The following is a 23,270-nucleotide window of genomic DNA, read 5'->3' as shown; positions in this document are numbered from 1 at the left end:
ATGGAGTACGCTCAATATCAGCAACCCCAGTCGGCGCACTCACAAGGACACATCCAACCTGGTTACACAAATACAACAGGCGGGAATACCATCACATCTCCGACCAGTCATACCATACCCCATCACGGCGTTCAGTCGTCTCCCATCCTCCCCAACCAGCACCAACCAGCCACTTCTGGCCAGAATCACAACATGTACCAGACGCAGTACAGTGTTCCCCAGCAGAACATGCATTATGGCGTTCCCGGCATACAGGCCGCGGCAATGGCCGCCACTGCCGCCGCCGCTGGGGGTACGGGCTACAGCAACTACATGCCCTCGGATCCAAGCCTGCCACAAACGTCACCGAGGATGGGCTCTGGAGTTGGCGGCAAAAAGGACGGAGTTGGACCGCGGTCGCCACAACAGATGAGTCAAATGCCATCAGGCCGCCGCCTGAGTCAAGTTACGAGCCCAGGTCTGCCGAACACGCCCATGTTGAACCACAACGCGCGCTCTACAGTACCACAGCCCCCATGCCGCCTGCGCAGGCCATGCCGCCCCCGCAATCGCCTGAAATGACGGCCGGTGCTGAAGAATCACCCTTATACGTCAATGCTAAACAGTTCCATCGCATCCTGAAGAGAAGAGTGGCTCGGCAGCGGCTGGAAGAGGCATTGCGCCTGACCAGCAAAGGCCGGAAGCCATACCTTCACGAATCGAGACACAACCACGCCATGCGCAGACCTCGCGGCCCTGGTGGTCGTTTCCTGACGGCGGAGGAAGTGGCCGAGATCGAGAAGGGTAAGGGTGATGGCAAGACGGACGAGCAGGCCGTGGCGGACGTGTTGGCGAAGGCCGGCACCAAAAGGAAATCGGAAGCCAGCCTGGGCCAGCCCCATAAGAAGGCGAAGCTGGAGACGGAGAGCCCGGAGGAGGAGGAGGAGGAGGAGGATGCCGAAGACGACAGCTAGAGGCGGTCGGTTGGCGACAAGGGATCGAACCGCAGGAATCCTGTTGGTTCACGTTATGAGTCACGACGTTTCTGATTCGAGCCAGGATATATTTTTCTCTGAGCATCCGCAACGATGGTGGGGAGTCCTTGTGTTTCTAGGGGAAGCGTAGCGCTGCGTTTTGAGACTGTTTTTAGTGGACAGGTTAGGGCGAGTTACCAAAAGACCTCCCGCGAGGGGGCTCTCTCGCATATTTGCCAAAGGAGAATTAGCATCATGACAGGGAGCGCCAGGACGTTCGCTTTCAAAGGCTTTCCTAAACGTTTTCCACCATCGCCCACGCGATAAGGTTTCTTTTCTTTTTTTCTTGTCATGTCATTTTCTTCCTCTTCCTTTTGATACGATTCTCGTCTCGTGCATTCTCCCCGCGCAGATGCATTCGCGTGGGAGGGCGTACTCGGCCGGACAGGGACTCTGCCCCCTGGCGGCCTTTTGGGATTTTTTATTTAGGAACATTATGGACAGGTGGAGGGATACGAATGAGATGAATGGAAGGATACCCCACTTTGCTGTAGCTTGCGCGACTTCTTATTCTTTTTCATGTCCGGTATTTGAGATGGTATATGGGAGGCTTTTGTTGTTTTAATCCTTTTCTCTCCCTCTTTACCCGCGGTTCCTTTCCCATGTCTGCCTCCCCGCACCAAGATCGGGCTCTCCGTTGCACGTACACACACTTTACATGGTATGGATCGCATGAGTCTGACTCGGGCGAGGCTTGACTTGCAAGATGCCCGGGCCAAAATTACACACCGCACACGACATACGACACCAGGGAAGAGAGGATTCCAGACAGGCACTCTACCCTAGGCCATTACCCCAATTGGAAATGCAAGTGGTAGCAGCGGTGGCATGATTCGTTGGATCTCCGGCAAAGAGGCATCGAGTTAGGTTCAATCAGGCCTTGCGCCCAATGAATGGGCTTCACTTCCAATTGGCACCGTCGAATCGAACGGTCCGGATGGAGTTCCGGGGTTTGGATACATCAGATCAGATACAGCCAATCTAAGCGGGAACACCCTCCCACTCTCTCTTTGGTCGAGCGGTGATTTGATGTTTGTGACAGCCATATTTATATTTATGTACCTACCTACATTATCTACGTAGTAACTGATGTGGTGTGAAAGCCTGCTGGGGGTGAGTGAGCAAAAAAACAAAAATAATACCAACCAAGAAGCATAACCAAAGCTAGCTAAGGCAGCAAACAGAGACTATCTCTATCTATCAAGTGGGCAATTCAATGACATATTGGTATCCATATCGGCAATAAATAAATACGTCAATATCAAATGCGATCGCCATGTTTGTAGATAGGGACATCATTGATGCATTTTACCCAAGGTTTGGCAGGAAGCGGGTCGGGGTCTGATCACGTGACGCTGCTGGGGACCCACCCTCTCGACCGTTCCATCGACCTTGGGCCACTCTCGCCCAGTCCGTCTCCCGATGGCATCAACCATCGCCAAGAAAACCACAAAGAGTCGCTGCCACTCCATGATTACTACGCACGCCCGGTGTTGTCGTTGTTGCCCTCTTCGTTTTCTTTGACCTCCATTCTCTTCTGCCCCGAGGGGAAAAAAAGAAAGAAAGAAAACCCCGCCAACATGCTTTTCTTCAGGTAAGCACAAACACACGCACCAACCCACCAGGGCAGCATATATCAAAGGATGACGTCTCACGTGCCCTCTGCTTCAGCTTCTTCAAAACCCTCATTGACAACGAGGTCACCGTCGAGCTCAAGAATGACATTCAGATCCGGGGGACCCTGAAGAGCGTCGACCAGTACCTCAACATCAAGCTCGACGATATCCAGGTCCTCGAGGAGCTCAAGTACCCTCACTTGGTATGTTGTTTCGCTGTCGCCCTCCTTCTCTGGCGCTTCCCTCCCGCCCACCTTGCTGTGCGGGGAGAAGTTGGACAAGGAACAAGGAAAAGTCCGGCTGGAACTAACGACGCAACTGCCAGAGCTCGGTCAAGAACGTCTTCATCCGCGGCTCGGTCGTGCGTTATGTCCATCTGCCCCACAGCGCCGTCGACGTCACGTTGCTCGAGGATGCCACGCGGAGAGGTAAGTGTCATCTGCCCTTGCAAGCATGCTCTCACCCATCATTCATCTTGCTCTTGGTCAGGAACTGCCCACTGACTCCCCCCTCCAGAGGCTGCCAACCAAGCCGCCAAAGCGAAGTGATGAAGTGAGCTCTTCCTGCAGCTAGCTGGAAACGCCATTTCACACAAAGCGATGAAAACGCAAGAGGCCCGGGGTATTTTGATGTACAGTCCCATCCGAGACTTATGGCCGTGAGGCACCATCGGTTCCCCCGGGGAAGGGGGTCCTGAGCGCCCTGAAGAGAGCCGAGAAACGAGGGCTCGATGGCTGGCAGACCAGAAGATTTTCCGGGCACAGAAGGGTTTTTTGTCTTCGTCTACAAAACCTCGGGCTGCTATGGGCTGGAGGGAGGTAGATTAGTTGGGCGCCATGCCTGCCCTGGACATGAGCTCCATCGGGGGGCGCGGAATATACCTGCATCTATGCTGGCTGATATATCAATTCTTCTCTTGGCCAAGAAATTCACCGAATTGAGCATTACACACCAAAGTCCCGTCATGTCTCGTACGACAACGTCTACTGGCTCCCCCGTCACATCATAGGGTAGGTGGTACAACTGCTAGAGGGCCGACCTACGGAGCACACAGCGCTGATGACCGGAATCATAAGATGCACGTCCATGTGAAGCAAGCATCTGTCGACTGTTCCAATGATCCCACATGTCTTAATTCGAAGCGCGTAGATTTGAATACATCAAGCGGCAACTTCTGCATCATCACATGACTGCAATGAATATAAAGCTTAAAAGTATATACTATACGCAATTTTATATTTACATTCATAATTCATAACAAGGTATATCCATCCTATGCTGTACACAAAGCATTTGGTTTAGTATCCTTACCAACTGACCCAACCGCCTTTGCCGTCCTTACTACCCCAGAGCTCGTCTTCATCTACACCCTGGTGTTGGCTGCACTTGTCACTACTGCCATCCCCGTCCTCCGTCTTGGTCTCATCCGCCCCCTCCGCTAAGACCTTGACGACCCCGCCCCGCCGCCTCTCCGCGATCCAACGGTCGAGCCAGCCCTTCATGCGCTTGCGGCTCGCCTCGCTGCCGACATTGACCGTGGGCACGACCTTCTCGATGCGCAGCGCCATGGTGAAGAGGGCGAGCTCGCGGAAACTCGAGTGCTCCGAGTAGGGGACGCCGAAGCACATGGCCTCGCGCGTGCTCCCGCGCTGGGCGGCGAAGTCGCGGGGCCCGAAGCGCGTCCGCCAGGCCGGGCCGTGCAGGACCTGGGTCGAGGGCACCGACGAGGGCTGGACATTGACGTTGACGCTGCGGGCCGTCGAGGTCGGGGACCGGAAGTTCCAGCCGCTCGGGCGGAAGCCGACGATGCGGCTGAAGTGCGGCTTGTAGCCGTTGAGATACTCCTGCAGCGTCTCGGCCCGGATCTCCATCAGCATCTGCATGTGCACCTGGGCCTCGCGCGGGTTGGTGGTGAGGAGGGTGGTGAGCTCGGGGTCGCCCAGCTGCTTGATGATTTTGATCTTGGACGCCGAAGCAAAGATCTTGGTGTCCAGGGCCTGGGCGATGGCCTTGCAGATGCGCTCCTTGCCAATCGAGTAGGTGCCGCAGATGACCAGGAGGCGGTGTTTCGGGTTGGCTTTCGTGTCGTCCTTATGCTTACCACCCGAGGCTTCGTTGCCCTCGGAGCCCTTGGTAAAAAAGTTGCTGACCGAGGTGGTCCCCTTGGGCCCCTTGAGGGCCTCGAATGCATCATCCGTGGCATTTGGGTCCCCCGATATCGTTTTGCAAAATTCTGCACAGGCACTGATAACCATTTCCTGGGGTGGAAAGGAGTAAGCGCGGGTTGAGATATGTCGTGTCGAGATAGCATATGTCGATCTTCTGCTGCCTCGTCTTGCCAGATATCGAGTCGACAACATCAGGCTTTAGCAGAGGGTGCGCAATATGAGCCTGACAGGCACGGAAATCCCCACAGTGCAAAATACGCTGCGTTCTTGGAGCCGACCTCTCGAAGAGGAACAAAGAGCTTCCAGGGCAATGGTTGGCTGGTATCATGGTGACGGTAACGCCTTCGGTGCCTGGTATTTCGACCTGTTCGTCAAACTCGAGTTCAACCACCCACTTTGCAGCTGTCCGGAGTTGATTCTTCACCAGACTACCCGTCACTTTGCTGCAGTAGATCGGACCGTGCGACCAGCTGGCCGTCAGTCCGATATAGTGATCGCTGTGGAAATGGCTCAAGAAGTAGGCGTTGCATCCCTTGACAGCGCCGTATCGGAACGCGTCCACGCAGATGAAGAACCCCGGCATAATCTTGTAAAAGGGGCAGGTCCGCTGATAGGCAGGCTTCCCACGAGAAGCCGTCTCGGTAGCGGCAGCCGAGGCCCAAGCTTCGTCTTCGGCGTGAGTCGACATCAGCTTACTGAAGGCAGACGTAGATTTGCTGGCCGATTTGCTGCCCAGTTCTATCGGGTTTGCTTGTCCCGGCCTCGGGACAGCGGCTCGCGAGAACCGTTTGCTTAGATCCGAAGATTGGACATTGGGTTCCGGCGGCGGTTTAGCCGGTGGCTTCGGTGGCGGTAGGGGGTTACCATCAAGGCACGCATTCACATGTACCGAGGCATGCTCCACCGAAAATCCGGCGAGGCTGGCGTTGCACAAAGGGCAGCTTGCAGTCGCATCTCCTTCGTTGGGGGAACCTTCTCCTGCGCCATCGGGCGCTTGATCCATGCCATCTTCAGCCTCGAGACGCGCTTGCTCCTGCATGTAGCGCATGGCGCGGTACTCCTCGCCGTCGTCGAGCTCGTCGTCAAACAAAGCCTCCATCTCGTCCATGTCCTTGAAATCGTCATACACCGAGTCCTCAGTCTTGATCTGCGGAACCTCGGGCACGACTGCACAACTCTCGTCCCTTAGCAAAGCGGGTCTGGGGGGGTTCATTTGCGGCGCGGTGTCTTCCTCTAACCTTGTCTTCCCCGGCGAATCCATTGGGGTCTCTTGTTTCGGCGGCAACGCCTCCAGGGCCGAGTCCGGTTCGCTGTCCGAGTCGTCTAGGAAAGGACCTTTCTTTGCCTTTGTCCTCTTGGCCCTCTTGTGCGACGTCGAGGTGCCGGTACCTGCTGCAGCAGCCGCTTCATCGGTTTCCTCGCCGTCGTGGCTCAGTTTACGTCGTTTCGACGAGCCGACGTCCTCATTGAACCTCGACTCGGGCAGGGAGTCGACATCGGGCTCGGCATGGTGGATATCGTCGGCCGGTTGCTCCTCCAGTTTCGGGCGTATCGGCGACGAGGGCGCGGCGGCGGCGGCGGCAGCGGCACCGCCCACCGAGGGATCACCTATGAAAAGCGGCTCTTCGACATGGACTTTCTTGAAGAAATTCAGGATGTTGCCGTTGGCGGGCAGTTTCTGTTTGGAAGCCGACGTCTTTCCGTTGGCTTGGGGAGGGCCAAAGTTGAGCTTGGACTGGCGGGGGTCGCTGGTTTGGCCCGCGCCGTCCTGGCTGGGGGCATTTTCGACTATGATGCGCTCCTGTTGCTTTCGTGTATTTTCCTCTCGACCTATATGTCGCGTATCATGCTGCGAATGCGCCTCTCTTAGCAAAGCGTGTCGGTGGAATGAATAATACTTGAGGGCAGGTGATGTAGAAATTGAGTAGGTAGGTTACATGTATGTAGCAGATAGGTAGATAGGTTGAGGGTGGCGGCAAAGATATGTTCCATTACGCTCTCACTCACACGGTATGGTAAGTACTTACCTGTTAGGACCTAGCAATTTAGGGAACCTGCCCCCCACTAACTTTGCTTACTCCGTCCCTTGAACGCGGAACCGGACGCGACAAAGAAAACGCCAAGTCACGGGATCTTTGATCCAGTGCGACAAGTGCTCATTCTCACATCATCCCAATCCATCAATGTCCAGCACATGCACTACATCAGAGATAGGTCACGGGGAGCTCCAGTATCTGGGATATCAATACTGCTGTTCCAGCAGTTTATTCTTCCAGCAGTCCACAATCTTTGGTTGCTGCCAAATTCGTAATGTCGTAATCTACTTTTTATCCATGATGAACCTTCTCGTTCTCCACGAGCACACCAGTCTGCTCACTCGTGCTGCTGGGTGCGCTGCTCTTTGCCGTCTTTTCCTTCAGCCCACCCTTGCCCTGCCGTTGCACCGGCGCCTTGCCCGAGAAGTAGTTGTGGATATCTTCCGTGAGCTCGTCGTCATCATCCAGCATGTTGCTAGCCTCGGGGTCGTCCCTGGAAGCTTCCTTCTCGGCCCACTCGGCACGCATATCCTCAATCTTGCTCTTCGTGTCGATGTCAGGGTGGTAGCTCTTGCCGACACCCATCAGACGTTCCCAAAGCGACAAGTGCTGCGGGTGGATCGCGATGCCGTGATATTCCTTCTCGCGGCCTTCCAGGATGTACTTCCACCGGCGCTCCTGCTCCTTAAGATCGAGACCGGTGGTATCCGGCAGCCACACGTACGTGATCAACATACCAGCAAGGCCGAACCAGGGCACCACGTAGAACTTGGTCTGATCGTCGATGTAGTTGTAAAGAACCGACGCAAGCAGAGCTCCGGCCTTGCCCATGCAGGCGGAGAAACCGTGGGCACTGGCTCGGATCTGCGTGGGGAACACCTCGCCGGCAACCAAGAAGGTGACCGAGTTGGGTCCAAACTGGTTGAAGAACGAGGACAAGAAGTACATGGCCTGGAAGGAATGGATGCCCGCCGGGCTGGTGTAGTACGAGTAGTTGGACATGGGGATGACGAACGTGATGAAGCAGACGAGGAATCCGACCTGCTGCATCAGCTTGCGGCCGTACATCTTGTTGTCGATCATGAATGACGCCAAGTAGTAGCCGGCAAGCGCCACGACAACGTTGATCAGGTTCCAGCGCCAAGTCGTCCAGAGGTTGCTCTTGCCACCGCTGATGACAGCGATGAACTTACCCTGGAACAGCTTGTTGCCGTAGAAGAAGACATCGTTGCAGAACCAGCCGGCAGACGTGGCAAACAGTCGGCCGCCGAAGTTGCTGCAAGTCATCTTGAGCGACTTGGCATCGTAGCCGGTGACGTTGGCCTTCTTCTTGGCCTTTTCGAGCTGCTTGCTGGCGGATCGCATCTTGTAGGTACGGAAGTACGCCAACCAGAGAGTGCCGATGGCAGGGATGGCGAAGGAGAGTCGGAACACCCATTGCGCGGTGATCTGGCTGTACACGGGGCCCTCGCCGTATCCTCGGTTGAAGACGACCAGCAGGATGATGAGAATGACCTGGTTGAAGAACTGACCCCAACCCTGCATCAGGAAGGCCATGGTGACCTTGCGGCCACGGTGCAGACGATCATCACGGGTCGACAGCTTGCCCGAGGAAACGGCATTCTCCATAGAAGAAGTGGCCGTGATCGGGTATTCACCGCCAACACCGAAACCTGTGGAAATTCCCGGTTAGCCACGAATCGGGAGACTAAAGGGGCAAAGAGGACACATACTGTAGATGAAAAGAGACCAGGCATAGCAGATAACCCAGCCCTCCAGAGTGGTTCCCCAAGTGGCGGTCAACATGATCAGACCCAGAAGCATGATCAAGGCGTCCTGAATCAGACCCCATCGTCGACCGATCCAATCGCCAATGATCTACAAACAAAGTTAGTATACTGCGGCTTGGCTTTCTTTCAGCTGGGGTTGTTTGTTAAGGAGTACTCACGCCAACAGCGACCTGGCCAATCATGATACCAATAACTTCAAGATACGTCACCGCAGCGACCCAGTTTGTGCTGCACACCTTGTGGTTGCCCCAGCAGTCGGGCCAAACCGACTTGAAGAGGGGCTCGAGGTTGCCGATGGAGAAGAGGACGTAACCTTCTAGACCGAGGCCGGCGCCGGGGAGGACAGCGTTGCGGAAGTACCAGGCGATGGGGCTAAGGGGGTCCTTTTTGAACATGCTGCCGACGGTCCGGAGCTCGGACATGGCCTCGGCATTGTCGACCTGGCGAACGAAGCGCCAACGCTTCCAGAAGGGGAGGTCGGCCCAGTAGATGCCCTCGGGAGTGTAGGAGTCGTCGGGGTGTGTGAGGTGCTTGAAGATTTCCTTCTCGTGGTCCGTGGCAGGCGCCGAGTGCTGTGGGTAGTGGTCATGTTCGGTGCCGGTGGCGGGACCATGGGGGACTGGGATCTCCCCAATGGGAGGGTCGTGTTCCCGGTGATGGCGGATGAAGGAAGCCATGCTGTCTTGCGTGGTGTAGTTCACTACACAAGACGACGGGACGGGTTGGCAGGGGAGGGATCAGGTGGATATAGGAGGAGGTGGTGGTGGTTGTTGTTGAACGGAAGAACAAGCAAGCTGTTCAGAAGTGACAACCGGCGGGATTTTATGTCAAGACGCCTAGAGAGTTGGGCGGTACCGGGAGCCGAAGAAAGTTTGTCGACTGGCCCAAGGAAACGGAGAAGAGGATCGAGGCAAAGGAATCAGGAGGACGTCCCGGCCATTATGTACTACCCGCTCGAGGACCGCTGAAGGTTAGCAGGTTAGGGCGTGTGAGGGTGTAAAGCGGACCTGGCGGCGGATCCGAGGGGGACTAGATATTGAACTACGCAGGTTACTAGACAATCAGGCTCCGGTTATAGAAGCACCGAGGCAGGCAAATGGTTACCCATCAATCCATCGCAGACCCCGGCGGCATGGCCACAGTTGGAACTACTGCGGAGCTAGCTTTTTTCGCAACGAACCCAGACTGTATTCGAGATCCCCCACACCCAAGCTGCCAGCCATACCATCTCGCCATCTGCACGACCAAGACCGGACGAGCTGCATGCAACATGGGACCATGCTGATACCGCGAGAGTTCCTGCCGCGTCCAGCTCGCCGCTTGGCAAATCAATTGGCATCGTGCTTGCGGAGGATCAGAGTCAAGCGGTCGGACGACAGGGAATCGGCGCCCAGACAAGGCCAACGGGAGCATAATGCTTGTTTCCAGGCTGTGCACATGACGTCTTGGGTGCAGTCCAAAACCGCACGGCAATCATAAGCAAAGAAAGGCGTGCAATTGCAGTTGCCCATTACGGTCTCGGTCACCAGAGTTTCGAAAAGCAGACCAATAGGGCAGGGGGGTTGTCTGAGCCGCAATCGAGTGGGTTGGCGTCAGAGTGAGGATTGCTTCGACGACCGACGGCCTTTCATTTTTTTCGTCGTTATCGACAAGTCTGGCTACGGGGAGGCCAGCATGAGGGGACTTTTGGGCCAATGGGCTGCCAGCAAAGCAACACGTGTGGCTGTCTTTGGCTCAGGAACACAGTCGGGAATATGCAAAAAGAGAAAGAAGAAAAAAAAGGTGCAGCGAATGTGTGTGGAGCCGCCCTAGACGACCCCTGCTAGATCCCCGCTTGTTCAGTGGAGTGCGCTGTGGGGTCCAGCCAAGGGCGATGTTACCAGAAGGTACCGCAGCTTAAGGTTACGCAGGACTTACGGCAGGCTCTGATTGGTGACATCACAACGCCAGCAAGCAAGCCCGTCCCCCGCCCAGCCCGCCTCGTCGAAAAAGTTCTTGCATTTGCATCTGCATCTCTGACTTCCAGCTTGGCACGCAGGCTGGGAGATGCTCGGGACCTCTTGGGGCCTCTTGGCTGCTGCCGAAGAGGCAAGTGGTCGTGTGCTCGTTTCTGCTTTTTCTTCTCGCTATTTTTGTTCATCGCCGCAGCGCATCAAGTCATCTCGTATGTTGGCTTCGGATGCCATGCCATGCGGGTGCAGATTTTCACCGTTTCCCCCGTGTGTGTGTCGTAGTTTGTAGCGAAGTCACGTTGCCAGCAGCCATATCCCATCCGGCCAAACCAGCATTTTCCTTCCTTACAAATCTCGTCGGCAAACCGTTTTTGACAGGGATGGAGGAGCCGTCCAAAAAAAGACCATCACACATTGATTACCGATCAACAAAATCCCAGGGCCCTGAGTTGTATGAGTTATTAGCCATCGGCCTATCAATGCCTGATGAGTACATATGTATGTATGCCAAATCACAGACGGACGGGGGACGGGGAATTAACTGCTGATGCTCTGATCCCATTCCTCCACGTACCCCGCCAATCTGGTGTCGACAAAGGGGCCAGCAGGGCAGCTAACGAACCCCCCCCCACACGATGTCCCAAGACGAAACACGGCCTTCTTAACCCGTCATGGACACCGAGCACAACCTGGAGGTGGTTCAAGTCAAGTGCGGATATCTGCCTCGCTGCAGGGCATTTGGTTGCATGGGTCTGGCCAGGCCCGAAAGCCCCCAATGCATGCTAACAAGTACATGGCACGGTTGACAAGTGCGGCAATAGCCAAAGGTCCAGGTACATACTTTACATATGCATGCTACTCTGCTTTAAGCCGAGTCTGGCCATCAAGCGAAGTCTCGGGGCAGCAGCCGTGCAGTTCCTTTTTTCTTCTTGGTTTGGTTTGGTTTGTCCCTTTCTGTTGCGTTCTTGTGGCCGCGACGGCTCATGTCCGTCGTCGTTTCGGGCAATTAGTCGCGTGATCATGCTGCCTCCTCCTAATCCAGAAGCAACAGTCTACAGTACCATTAAAGTACTACTACAGTATGACTCGGCGGACTCGTGTTGCCAACATTGGAGAGCAGAGGAGAGCAGAGCAGAGCAGAGCAGAGCAGGTTTGGCCCAAGGCAGAAGAAGGCAAACGGGCATCTCCTTGCCGTCTTGGCCAAGTCTGGAAAACTATAGCAGATCCTGGCAGATCCTGGATTGCCGTCGTTCAGACCACCCTGCAGACTGCAGTAAGGAGAGAGCACGTGGGTGAGACATGGTGTACCAAGCATGAGCGTGAGCAAGATGCGGATTTGGGTTTGAAGCTGCCGCCGATCGTCTTGTCATGCTGCTCGTGTTCTTTTTGCAGGTTTAGCAGCTGAAGCCCAGGATGTCCCTGCAGTAGTCGTCCTGATTAGGCGACGAACCTCGAAAGCTTCTGGCAAGCACTCGGTCGATTAGCTACATGTAGGTAAGGTAGGTAGCTAGCTGGCCATATGAACTGGTGGGAGGCAGGATCAGTTTCCAATCAGGTACATGTTGGACACTGGATGCAGCCGTGAGAACGGACAAAGATATCGTCTCGCACCACACCTCACAACACATCTGATCTTTCTGAAATCTAATCGGTCCCGAATCTGTCTACCTGCTACGTCGTAGGTATGCAGTCTAGTCAAGTAGTTGTAGTTACTCAGGTAGTGATGATGTTCTTGTCGTCTCGTATCCCCAAAAGCCGTGTCGCGAGGATAGGATGCATGCCTATTAATAGCCCCATGCGTATTTGCATTCCTGCTTTGTAACTAGTCATAATTGTTGACCGACACTCAGTAACATGATGGTTGCCCCGAATGACGATCCACAAAAGCACTTGAGAAGGACCACGTGCTTTCGCGTTTCCTGCAACCCTTGCAGGCGCGTCTCTTCAACTCCGTCATCGAAAGCCCAACCCTTTTACGTGCCGCGACAACTCCGCGTTTGCCTTGATCCATAGCAACACCAATTGCGACCTCTACAAAGGGAGAAGAAATAAAAACCACACATCGTCCGGCCAAGAAGAACAATGCCGCCGCGTCAATCGCTGTGTTCGCGCCGCGCTGTCGCCGAAGAAGAAGAGAAGGCCCAAGTCAAATCCGAGACGCCGGAAGTAGAAGACGCCAAGGCTTCGCGCAAAGCGAGACCGACCAAGCGCAAAGCTGCCGTTGAAGAGGACGGCGGCGAGGTGGGCAAGGCAGCAGGGAAAGACGCCAAGCCGGCGGCGAAGAAGACCCGCACGGCAAAGACCAAGATCGAAGACATCATGCCTCTGGCGAAGCGTACCGCCGTCTCATCTCTCAAGCGGGCCATGTACATCGGCGCCCACGTGAGCGGCGCAGGCGGCGTCCAGAACTCGGTGCACAACGCCGTCCACATCGGCGCCAACGCCTTCGCCCTCTTCCTCAAATCGCAGCGCAAGTGGGACAACCCTCCGCTCGCGGCCGAGGCCCGCGACGCCTTCCGCAGCCTGGCCAAGGCGCACGACTTTGACGCGCACCGCCACTGCGTGCCGCACGGCTCCTACCTCGTCAACCTGGCGGCCGCGGATCGGGCAAAAGCCGACCAGGCGTACGCCTCCTTCGTCGACGACCTGCACCGCTGCGAGGCCCTGGGCATCGTCCTGTACAACTTCCACCCGGGCAACACCAACGGCGAGGACCGCGCCGAGGCCATCGGCCGCATCGCCGCCCAGCTCAACCGGGCCCATAAGGCCACCAAGGGCACCGTCGTAACCGTGCTCGAGAACATGGCCGGCCAGGGCAACGTCATCGGGTGCCGCTTCGAGGACCTGCGCGACATCATCGCCCAGGTCGACGACAAGAGCCGCGTCGGCGTCTGCATCGATACATGCCACACCTTCGCCGCCGGCTACGACCTGCGGTCTCCCGAGGCCTTCGCCGAGACCGTCAAGGCCTTTGACGACGTCGTCGGAAACAAGTACCTGCGCGCCTTCCATCTCAACGACAGCAAGGCTCCCTTCGACTCCCACCGCGACCTGCACACCAACATCGGCACGGGCTTCCTCGGCCTACGCGCCTTCCACAACGTCATGAACCATGAGCCCTTCCAGGGTCTGCCCATGGTCCTCGAGACACCCATCGACCGTAAGGGCGCCGACGGCAAGTCTGTTGAGGACAAGCAGGTCTGGGCCGACGAGATCAAGCTTTTGGAGAGCCTGATCGGCATGGACCCCGAGAGCGACGAGTTCAAAGCGCTGGACGTCAAGCTTCAAGCTCAGGGGGAGGGAGAGAGAAATAAACTACAGACCCAGGCCGACAAAAAGGGGGCCAAGGATGCAAAGAAGGCGGAGAAAGCTGCAAAGCCCAAGGAGGGAGCTGCGACCAAGAAGAAGGCCCCCGCCAAAGGAAAGAAGAAGGCGGCCGAGTCCTCGGAAGACGAATCGGATGCGCCGCAGTCAGAGTAACCAAGAAGACTTCGAATCACCTCTGCATACGTCTTGGAGGCACCGCAGTTATTGCTAATTACCGCCAGCTATTCCGGAAGAAACCGCATCGGATGATGTGATAAAACGGACATCTTTGGGGGTTTACTCTACTGTATCATAGATTCGTCAAGCGAGCGCTCACGAAGGGTCATGTAGGATTACGAAGGACTGTTTTAGCAAGAGAGAATAGCCACAGGCATCTTGACATATGGCTCTGGGGTATAGGGGGTATTATATTTGGCTCATGCCCATTATGTACAACAGCAGGGGACCCAAGCAAGGGTCGGCCCTCCACTGAATGAAAGAGTAAAAAAATGTCGAGAGAATAAGTAATGGGTATTCCATGGTGTATGTGCGTGGGCTTCCGTCCCCGTTTTCTTTTGCCTGAAAATCATCAAGTGTCAGACATGCTAAACATGTGTCCCTCGGAAAATCAAGATATGACCCAAACACACTCCCTCCTTCTATCAGTCATCAACGCCATTCATCGTTGCCTCGTGTCTCGTTTGCTAGAAGCGTTCATGTGTGTTTCGTGTTGTGCCTGCCTCAGTAGCAAACATCCATCTATTTTTTTCTTCTTCATTTCTTCGTTGTTGCATTACTTCAGAGATCGTTTGCGTCGCTCAGCCAATCCCTACTTGCGAGCTCGCGCAAACGCCTCCACTCTCGTCCCATGAGGGCCCGAAGCCCGACCCCGCGCTTCGCAGTTGGCCTGGAGCCAGACCTCCATGTCCTCGCGGACGCTGCGGAGGCCCTTGGCGACGGGCATGCGCATGCCCTCCTCCTCCTCGACGTGGCTGCCCGGGTTGAGCAGGATGTCGAAGCAGCGAGACCAGATATCGGTCTGCCAGTAGCGCTTCAGGCTCTCGCGGATCTTGTAGCGGCGGCTGGCGGCGGTACCCAGGCCGCCGGCATCGCAGCGGACCGTCTCGATGTAGCGGCCGAAGAGCAGCGTGTGCAGGACGCCGGCGAGGCCGTGGTAGTCGATCTGCCAGGTCCAGGGGCGGCCCTCGCGCATCTCGGCACAGTCCTGGGCCGTCGTCTTCCAGTCGGCGATGAACTGGACGTCGGGGACGAAGGCGCGCATGTCGATGCCGCGGCCGAAGTCGATGAGCACGATGCCGCGCTCGGCCCAGCCGCCGCTGCCGTCAGCCTGCCACTGGTTGCTGAGGTCGTTGCCGCTGGCCGACGACAGGGCGTCGAGCCGCAGGAGGCAGTTGTCAGCCTTGAGGTCGCCGTGCAGAATCTGCTTCGAGTGGAGAGCCTCGACCGTGCGCAGGAGCTCGATAGCGAAGAACATGGCGAGCGGTTCGTCCATGACGCCCGAGGGCTGCTCGCGGAAGAAGTTCACCACATCCAGCAAGGTGCCATGGGCATGCAGGGGAAGGAACAGGAAGCCGTCATCTTGGTAGAGGTGTAGTTCGTGAGCAGCGGATATGCTAGCCGTGGCACGATCTTGAGGACCAAGACGGGTAGCTGCCAGCCGCATCATGTGAAACTCCCAGGCAGTAGGGGGCGTCTCCATCTTGAGCGCCTCCAAGACCGAGCGCTTTGTCACAGCAAAGTCGCCTTTGCCCATCTCAATGAGCGGCTCCTCCTCTTCCTCCTCGGTGCCAGGTGCCGAGTTTTCCACAAGATAGACGGGAGCAAACGCTCCTGCCCCCAGTTCGCGCTTGAGTGTGTAAACGTGGTCTGTGTCAGGAAACTCCAGGATGACGGGACTGCTGATGCTGGTCCGGTCGTTGCTGCCACTCTGCCTAGACTTCACCAAAGCTTTGGTGTATCGGCGGATCTCGGCTCCCTTGTCGCAGCGGGCCCCGCGGTGGTCAAAGAAGCCTGGGTACGAGCTGAGCGGAGGGTGTATATTGTTCAAGATGTCCTCTCGGACTGCAGTGTCCACGGGGTTGCACTGGGACTCTTTGACAATGGGTCCCTTGGGAGGTACCTTGGCTGTGCCTGACGTCTTGGCCGCAAGCCTCTCGCTAAAAGGCTGCGAGATCTTGACAGGCGATCGACGATCACTGAGGACCTCGCGCAACGGGCTGCTCAGAGGCTCGAAATCCTCGTCGTCCTCTTCGTCCTCGTCATCCTCCACAGGAACATCGTGGCAAGGAGTCTTGAAGAAGTTAGGCTTTGCTCCGGTGATGTTTCCCAGTGACGACTCAGTTCTCTCGGTGATGGGTGTCATGAAAGGCAAGCGGTTGTTAGCCGCCTCGACCGGGTCCCTAAACGGCCGAGTGGGCGCAACGTAATCCTCGGGTGGGATGGGGATGAACCTAGTCCGTGGGAACTCGTCGTCAGTGGGTGTTATGGACTCCTCGACTTCTTCCATTTGACCGTTGATTTCAACAGTCAAAGGTCCAGAAGGCTCATTGTCATTGGCGTCGATGAGGTCCGACATTTGCGTGTCATTATCGTCTCCTCCCTCGTCTTCCTCGGCGTTGAGTCCAGGAAGCACCTTTCGAGCGGTGAAATCGGACCACTCGCTTATGCTTTTACCATCGTCTTCTTCTTCTTCCTCCTCCTCCTCCTCGGGTGCATCGCTCATTTCAATCTGGCGGGTGGTACATGTGCTCTCCCCGCCACTAGTGTAGTCATCGTCAGTCATGTACTCATCATTGTCGCTCTCTTCGGCCTGCCCCTGGGCCGTTTGGATAGGAGCGTTGAAGAGGTCGTAGATCTCGTCAGTCGCAGCTTTGGTGTGCAAAGTCATGGTGGGCTCTGCTGAGTGGTTCCTCTTCTTCATCTTTGGTTTAGAAGGCGAGTCGAGCTTTGCTTTGACTGGGTTGGGGTTAGCAACAAGTCAGACTGACAAGTGTGTGTGTGTGTGTGATGTGAATGTGACTGACTGATTTGGGTCTCGTTAACTTCCATCAGCTTCTTCTTTCTTGGTTTACTGGGCTTTGGCTGTTGCTGGTTTTTTGGCGACGCCGTTTTCATCCAGTTCTACCACGTCCTGGTGAACGGCTAGTTTCGTGGCAAACTTTTTCGTGAGAGCTTCTACGTTCGGTGCGTTCTCGTCAGAGGGCTGCTGCTGCTCCTGCTGTGGGTAATCTGCGAAGCTATCTTCGTCCCATCGAGCATCCAGCCAACCTCTGCCTGCAGCCCACAACTCCTCGAAGCTGAGTTCTGTGCCGGGTTCTTCTGGAGTTGGGTAGACAGCTTCGAGGTTGACAAATATTTGTTCCCGCTTTCCATTGGCCGGGTTTACAATCACCTGATGTTTTGATGGTGCAATGACAATATGGGCTTCTGCTATTCTTGCTAGGGACTGAGTACACAACAATCGCGAAACAACCGCCAACAATTAGTCCTATTATCATCAACAATCGGGCATAGAGAGGGTATGGGTAAAACCAAGTCAGCTTACCGGATCCCTGAAGACAGGCATCTTGGGCCCCTCGTTTTTCTTTCCTCCCGCCTGAAGAGTTTCCCCCGCCCACGGCTTCGGCGACATTGTGTTTTCCTTCTTGCGATCTGCCAACGACCCAATTGTATCCCAACCCTTCGACCCGGAGCCCATCGCGGACACAACTGGAGGTGCCGCATCCGCGTCTGAGAAGATGGCCAGCTTGGATTTGGCCGGCTTGGCGCTGGGCCCTGCTGCAGCTGCGCCAGCCCGAGGTGCTTGGGGATCGGCAGCTGCTGCTCGTGCAGCAGCGGCAAACGGATCGACCTTGGCGGCAAGCGCCGGTCGGACGGTCGGCAGTGCGGGCGAGGACGGCGCGTCCGTCTCTTCCTGCTGCTGCGCCCGCCTCTGCTCAAACTCGCCAAACTTCCGGAGCAAACGGGCCGTGGGTCGGGCTTCGCGCTCGATGCCCAGCTTGTACACCTCCTCGGCCTGGTTCCAGCGGCCAACACCCTCTAACCAGGCGGCGTACTCTTCGTAGTAGAGAGCGAGCGTTTCGCCGATGCTGTGGCGCGACAGGAAGACGAAGGTCTCGCGGGGCGCATCGGAGAAGAAATGTATGTAGTGCATCCATAGCTTCAGATAGCGGGGGTCGTTCCTGTATTGCGCAGAGCCGATGAAGCTCTTGGTCGCACGCTCTAGCAAGGTGTGTAGTTGGGACTGGGGCGTGGCCTGGGCTGAAGGGTAGGCGTCGAACGTCCACCGCACGTATCTCTCGAAGATGTCGAGGGGATCGTCCGACTCTGCAAGATTGGCTACTTCGGCTTCATATTCGGCGCGGATGCAGTCGTTGATGTCCCTTGTGTCCGAAGGTGTGGGCGTCGACAGTTTGTGCAGTGGCGAGGGTGAGTAGAGCTCTGCCAGCTTCCTCGCCGATCGGCCGCCCGGGAGTGACTGGATGTTCTCCTTCTGGCCCTCGATCACGTCGAAGTTGATGAGATCGTCCGAGGCTGACATGGTGGTGGGTTGATGTGTGGTTTAGGGGTCAGCGACGGCGATTTGGCGCAATGGCGCGGCAGGCCGATGGAGAAACCTAGGTTAGTATCTTATCGTCGGCCTCTCGTGGTAAAGAGTGGTCGATCCGTTGTTGGAATTTGGCTATCGAAAAGACAGAAGTGCAAAGGTGGGGTGAGGTTGTTATCGTTAAATTGATTTGCTTGTTGACTATGTATTTGGGTGTGTTGGGCCCATTTTCTGCCCCCTTCTCTCCGCGTTGCCCTGACGACATCCACCTTCCTCAGCCACAGCCCACTAGCCACATGAGCTGTCACTTCCTTGGGCATCCAACACATATTGGCAAGCATCTGGCCAACAACTGCCGGGCCTGTAATCAGGTGATTGTTTTGTTTGCTGGCACTCGTTTCTCGCTTCGGACGGGCTTGACTGCGGCATTCCCTCACCCTCATCCTTGCATTGTTGCTATTTGGTGGATACTGTCCCACTAGGATGCAGTATATCCAGGCCCTATGTCTGCACGTAATACATCGATCGTTACACTCGAGATAGTCGGAACAGCTGGAATATTGCCTTCACAACTAGTCTACATAGGCAACAAACGTGGCTGGAACTTCCCCGGTTGCCTTGATATATTATACATTTCAGGGTGTACAACCTGCATAGCCTGTCAGGCGTGCCAAAGATGCCCGTCTACGATTGATTGCATTCCATATAGCATGGCAAGAGGGCACAACAGCATGTTACACAGAAAATTGGTAGTGGTAGTGGATTGGATATCTGCATTCGTTCATTCTGACTTTTGTCTATGTCGCTGCCCAAACCATTTCCGTTCATTCCCGATCATAAAAGTCATTCCATGGTATAGTGCATTGTTCTCTCGCTCTCTTTCTTTCCTTCTTTACATGTTCACAGCCTTGCGGAAGCTCTCGCCAGCGAAGACGGCGTTGCTGCCGAGCTCCTCCTCAATGCGGAGGATCTGGTTGAGCTTGGCCAGACGCTCGGAACGAGCGGGGGCACCAGTCTTGATCTGGCCGGCTCGGATACCGACAACGACATCGGCAATGGTGACATCCTCAGTCTCACCGGATCGGTGAGAGACCATGACACCCCAGTCAGCGGCGTAGGAGTCCTTGGCGGCCTGGATGGACTCGGTCAGAGTACCAATCTGGTTGACCTTGAGGAGAAGGGCGTTGGCCGACTTGAGCTCAATAGCCTTCTTGATGCGGATGGGGTTGGTGACAGTCAGATCATCACCGACAATCTGGAAGTCAGAGGTCTTGTAGAAGTAGCTCCAGGCCTCCCAGTCGTCCTCGGCGAAGGGGTCCTCGATCGAGACGATGGGGTAGGTCTTGGCCAGCTCGCTGTACAGAGCAGCAAGCTGCTCGTAGGTGAGCCACTTGGTGGGGTCGGAGTCGGGGTTCTTGAAGTCGAGATCGTACTTCTTGGCGTCCTCCTTGTAGAACTCGCTGGAGGCAACATCCATGGCGATGCTGATCTGGCCAGTGTAGCCGGCCTTCTCAATGGCCTCGGTGATGAGGTCAAGAGCCTCCTTGGGGGTCTGGATATCGGGAGCGACACCACCCTCGTCACCGACGTTGCCAGCGGACTGGCCGTACTTCTTCTTGGCGAGAGACTTGAGGATCTGGTAGACCTCAGCACCCTGGCGCATGGCCTCGGTGAAGCTGGGGGCCTTGGAGGGGACAATCATGAACTCCTGGAAGGCGAGACGGCCGCCGGCGTGGGAGCCACCGTTCAGGACGTTCATGAAGGGAACGGGGAGGACGTAGGGCTTCTTGGTGCCGGCAAGGTCCGAGACGTGGGCATACAGAGGAACGCCCTTCTCGGCAGCACCGGCCTTGGCAATAGCCAGGGATACACCCAGGATGGCGTTGGCACCGAGCTTGGTCTTGTTGGGGGTACCATCCAGCTTGACGAGGAAGTCATCAACCTTGGACTGGTCCTTGACATCAACGTTCTCCTTGATGATGGCGGGGGCAATGACGGTGTTGACGTTCTCAACAGCCTTCAGGACACCCTTGCCGGCCCACTTGGCCTTGTCGCCATCGCGGAGCTCGCAGGCTTCGTGCTGACCTGGATATCACAAGCTTTGTTAGCTGCTGCTGGGTCTGGGGGAGGAGGATCGGGACCGCGGGAGGGGTGTATGCATACCGGTAGAGGCACCGGAGGGGACGATGGCGCGGTGGAGGCCGGTCTCGGTGACGACGTCAACCTCGACGGTAGGGTTACCGCGAGAGTCGTAGACCTGACGAGCGTGAATCTTCTTGATGCCCATGGTGAATTGTTGTGGATGTTATGACTGTGTTGTTGCGAAAGGATGTCAGCTTGAACCGATGGAGGAGAGTAGGGAAGAGGGGGAGCTGGAGCTTTATATATCGGACGGCGAGGTCTGAGCACGACTAAGAATAGCCAGGGAAGAGGTGCCAGGCAGGGTAGGTAGCTTGGTAGCTCCTCAGGCCAGGCAAGCAAGGGCCCTCGACTGGAGCCAAGCAGCTGAGTGTGACAGGCAAGTGGGCAATGTTTGGAAACCCCGTTTCCAGAAATATGCCTCAACGCCATGGCGGCATAGCATGATGGTGGGGGTTCTGGGAGCTCTCCGACAAGCACGGTTCCCGATAATAACATTGGAAACAGGCGGGCAATTGGCAGACGCCGTCTTTCTGGATGGGGCGTTTTTGTTACTTACTGTCTGCTGTATTGGTTTGACTTGGTTTTGGTAGATAGGATGGGTAGAACCGTAGAAGAGAAGAGGGGAGAGAGAGAGAGGAAGGAGGAAGAAAATTCAGGGAGAGTCTGATCAATAGCAGACGGTAGATGGTGAGAGAATTGGCTACAGCTGCACAGCTATTGCCAATGTACCTCGAGCTACAAGCAAGCAAGCACACACACACACAGACAGACCTACGTAAACAGGATGGCGGGGCAGAAGGTACGAGGCCTCATCAGTCAGTGAGGGCAGGTAAAGATGTACCTACCTCCTTGAGGTAGGATTGATGTAGCACTGTAAGGTACTGCCTGCGCGACTACTACTACGACGCCCCCCCCCAAAAAGACCCTTGAGGAGGGGTCAAGCTCAATTCGGTTGGGTTGGGTTGAGGGGCTAAAATACCGATTTCGATTCGACTGGAACATTGAGAATCACCTAACAGTAAACCTTAGACGTCCTGCCTGCGACGTGCGTGGGGTCCCTAGGGTCCCGACGTAGCTCGCAACCAATGGCTTCACATCAGGCGATCGGCCTGGTTGCCCTACTTTAAAACGAGAGGCCAATCAATAGTAAAGCAGTAGCCCACTCCTCCAGCGGTACACGACGATGCTGCATGCCCAGCTGCCTAGCTGTACTTGCAGACATAGACTTTTGGAGCAGGGAGACAAAGAGACGGACGGACAGACACAACTGTTCAATTGATTGATGTTGAGAACTTACATCATGTACATACTTTACCTGGGTACTGTGCCTGCACTCACTCACTCACCCAGCTTGGGGCTGGGGGCTGGGGGGCTGCTGCTCCGCGTGTTCGCCACGATTCGGACGGAATCTCCTCACCCTCACCTGTTTCCGAGACAAGCGACAAGGCTTATTATGGGTGGTGCAGAACCCAGAACCCGTACTCAGGGAAAATCCCACTTGCGCGCCTTTTCTCTTTCCCCTTGGCAGGGCGACAGGGCTCCAAGGTTGCTGGGAAACGAACCGAACGTGGTCTTCTTAATCCGACTAGTTGGCCAATATCGCCCATCCCGCAGGTCTACTGTAAGTCCATTGAACATCGTCGGCTCTGGCTGTCACTGCACTGTCCGGCCCATCTGTCCAGATGGGATGTGCCACTTTTCTGCTCTGGCCAGATTCGGGCCGTCTCCATCTGACGCTGGGAACTTACGGGCTCTTTCGCCTCAAGCTACGTGGTAATATGGGCGTTTCCTCATCGTCTCGTCCGGTCCGATGGCCGGGTAGCATGGAAATTGAGCTTGAATGCCATCGTTTCCGAAATCATCAGGATATCATTGTATTGGGCCTACATCTCGGGCTCTGGCATTGCTGCAATCGACTGACCGACCGGGTTCCTCGATTGGTGTATACAAATCTAGAATGCATGGCAATCGTACAGTAGATGCATCTCAGCCGCTCAATTAAAGTCCCAACACATCGCGGTCCTCTGGATGCTGCCTTCCTGAGCAATTCATCATGAGTGCCATCACTGCCTGTCGGTTCCGTAGGCTGTAGACCTCGCTCCTATCGTCTCCGTCGTTCAGGTCCGATATAGAGAGGACTTTCCGGGCAGCGCCACCTTCAGTGTTGCCATTGACCTCCAGATCATACCACTCATTCGGTCCGTACCTTCGGGGTTAATATTGGATCCGTCGAGCCCGGGTGCGCCTGTCGCCCTCAGGTTTCTGGTCCCCTGAGCGAGCCGTCTCATCGTCTCGATCCAGAACCTGCGAACCCGCCTGCCCTCTTGGGATGGGATGGCAAAGGGCAAGCGCCTCCATTCGCTTCCTTCTTCACCCGGAGCGCCAGCCAGAGCGGGCAGGCGGGGCTGACGTCGAAAGATCCAAGTGGACACCGCCAGTGCCATCCAGCAGCCCATCGCATGATGTCGCGGCGGGTTTGCCCTTCGGCTCGGCCAGATTATGCTTGATCTGCCCTGCAGTTTGGGCGACCCTGGATTGCTGGATAGCTCGGGGCTGCTTAGTCGTGCCGTTGCCGCGACTGAGTGGGCTGCGTGGGCTGCACCGCACGATCGCTGGCCTAGACCCTATGCACATTGTAAATCCATCACGCCACACGAGCTCGAGCTTCGGGTCTGGTTTG

The 23,270-nt window shown here is 56.0% G+C and overlaps 8 protein-coding genes across 8 annotated transcripts; 4 read left to right on the top strand and 4 right to left on the bottom strand.

The window, feature by feature from the left end:
- On the top strand, window positions 1-953 carry PG997_004118 (CCAAT-binding transcription factor subunit B; the record flags this gene model as incomplete). Its single annotated transcript, XM_066808433.1, has 2 exons — window positions 1-457; window positions 511-953. 2 exons carry the CDS (start codon window positions 1-3, stop codon window positions 951-953), a joined length of 900 nt encoding a protein of 299 aa, XP_066672051.1.
- Window positions 954-2,593: 1,640 nt separating this feature from the next.
- Window positions 2,594-3,177, top strand: PG997_004117 (uncharacterized protein; the record flags this gene model as incomplete). Its single annotated transcript, XM_066808432.1, has 4 exons — window positions 2,594-2,607; window positions 2,685-2,832; window positions 2,955-3,057; window positions 3,146-3,177. The coding sequence occupies 4 exons, from the start codon at window positions 2,594-2,596 to the stop codon at window positions 3,175-3,177; spliced, it is 297 nt and encodes a 98-aa protein (XP_066672050.1).
- Window positions 3,178-3,936: 759 nt separating this feature from the next.
- PG997_004116 (uncharacterized protein) lies at window positions 3,937-6,789 on the bottom strand (the record flags this gene model as incomplete). Its single annotated transcript, XM_066808431.1, has 3 exons — window positions 3,937-4,862; window positions 5,056-6,627; window positions 6,735-6,789. 3 exons carry the CDS (start codon window positions 6,787-6,789, stop codon window positions 3,937-3,939), a joined length of 2,553 nt encoding a protein of 850 aa, XP_066672049.1.
- Window positions 6,790-7,124: 335 nt separating this feature from the next.
- PG997_004115 (uncharacterized protein) lies at window positions 7,125-9,300 on the bottom strand (the record flags this gene model as incomplete). The annotated part of the gene is made up of 3 exons (XM_066808430.1): window positions 7,125-8,506; window positions 8,567-8,711; window positions 8,782-9,300. 3 exons carry the CDS (start codon window positions 9,298-9,300, stop codon window positions 7,125-7,127), a joined length of 2,046 nt encoding a protein of 681 aa, XP_066672048.1.
- Window positions 9,301-11,656: 2,356 nt separating this feature from the next.
- PG997_004114 (uncharacterized protein) lies at window positions 11,657-12,059 on the top strand (the record flags this gene model as incomplete). The annotated part of the gene is made up of 2 exons (XM_066808429.1): window positions 11,657-11,915; window positions 11,968-12,059. 2 exons carry the CDS (start codon window positions 11,657-11,659, stop codon window positions 12,057-12,059), a joined length of 351 nt encoding a protein of 116 aa, XP_066672047.1.
- A 598-nt stretch (window positions 12,060-12,657) lies between these two features.
- Window positions 12,658-14,055, top strand: PG997_004113 (xylose isomerase-like protein; the record flags this gene model as incomplete). Its single annotated transcript, XM_066808428.1, has 1 exon — window positions 12,658-14,055. One exon carries the CDS (start codon window positions 12,658-12,660, stop codon window positions 14,053-14,055), a length of 1,398 nt encoding a protein of 465 aa, XP_066672046.1.
- A 655-nt stretch (window positions 14,056-14,710) lies between these two features.
- On the bottom strand, window positions 14,711-18,442 carry PG997_004112 (uncharacterized protein; the record flags this gene model as incomplete). The annotated part of the gene is made up of 4 exons (XM_066808427.1): window positions 14,711-16,857; window positions 16,926-16,935; window positions 17,006-17,347; window positions 17,447-18,442. The coding sequence occupies 4 exons, from the start codon at window positions 18,440-18,442 to the stop codon at window positions 14,711-14,713; spliced, it is 3,495 nt and encodes a 1,164-aa protein (XP_066672045.1).
- Window positions 18,443-19,340: 898 nt separating this feature from the next.
- Window positions 19,341-20,735, bottom strand: PG997_004111 (phosphopyruvate hydratase; the record flags this gene model as incomplete). The annotated part of the gene is made up of 2 exons (XM_066808426.1): window positions 19,341-20,533; window positions 20,612-20,735. The coding sequence occupies 2 exons, from the start codon at window positions 20,733-20,735 to the stop codon at window positions 19,341-19,343; spliced, it is 1,317 nt and encodes a 438-aa protein (XP_066672044.1).
- Between the last annotated feature and the right edge of the window lie 2,535 nt (window positions 20,736-23,270).

Source organism: Apiospora hydei (genome assembly GCF_038363865.1).
Source record: "Apiospora hydei strain CBS 114990 chromosome Unknown utg000004l_segment0_segment0, whole genome shotgun sequence".
NCBI lineage: Eukaryota > Fungi > Ascomycota > Sordariomycetes > Amphisphaeriales > Apiosporaceae > Apiospora > Apiospora hydei.
Note: the sequence above shows the minus strand (reverse complement) of the source record. Positions and strands in the feature narration are given on the sequence as shown.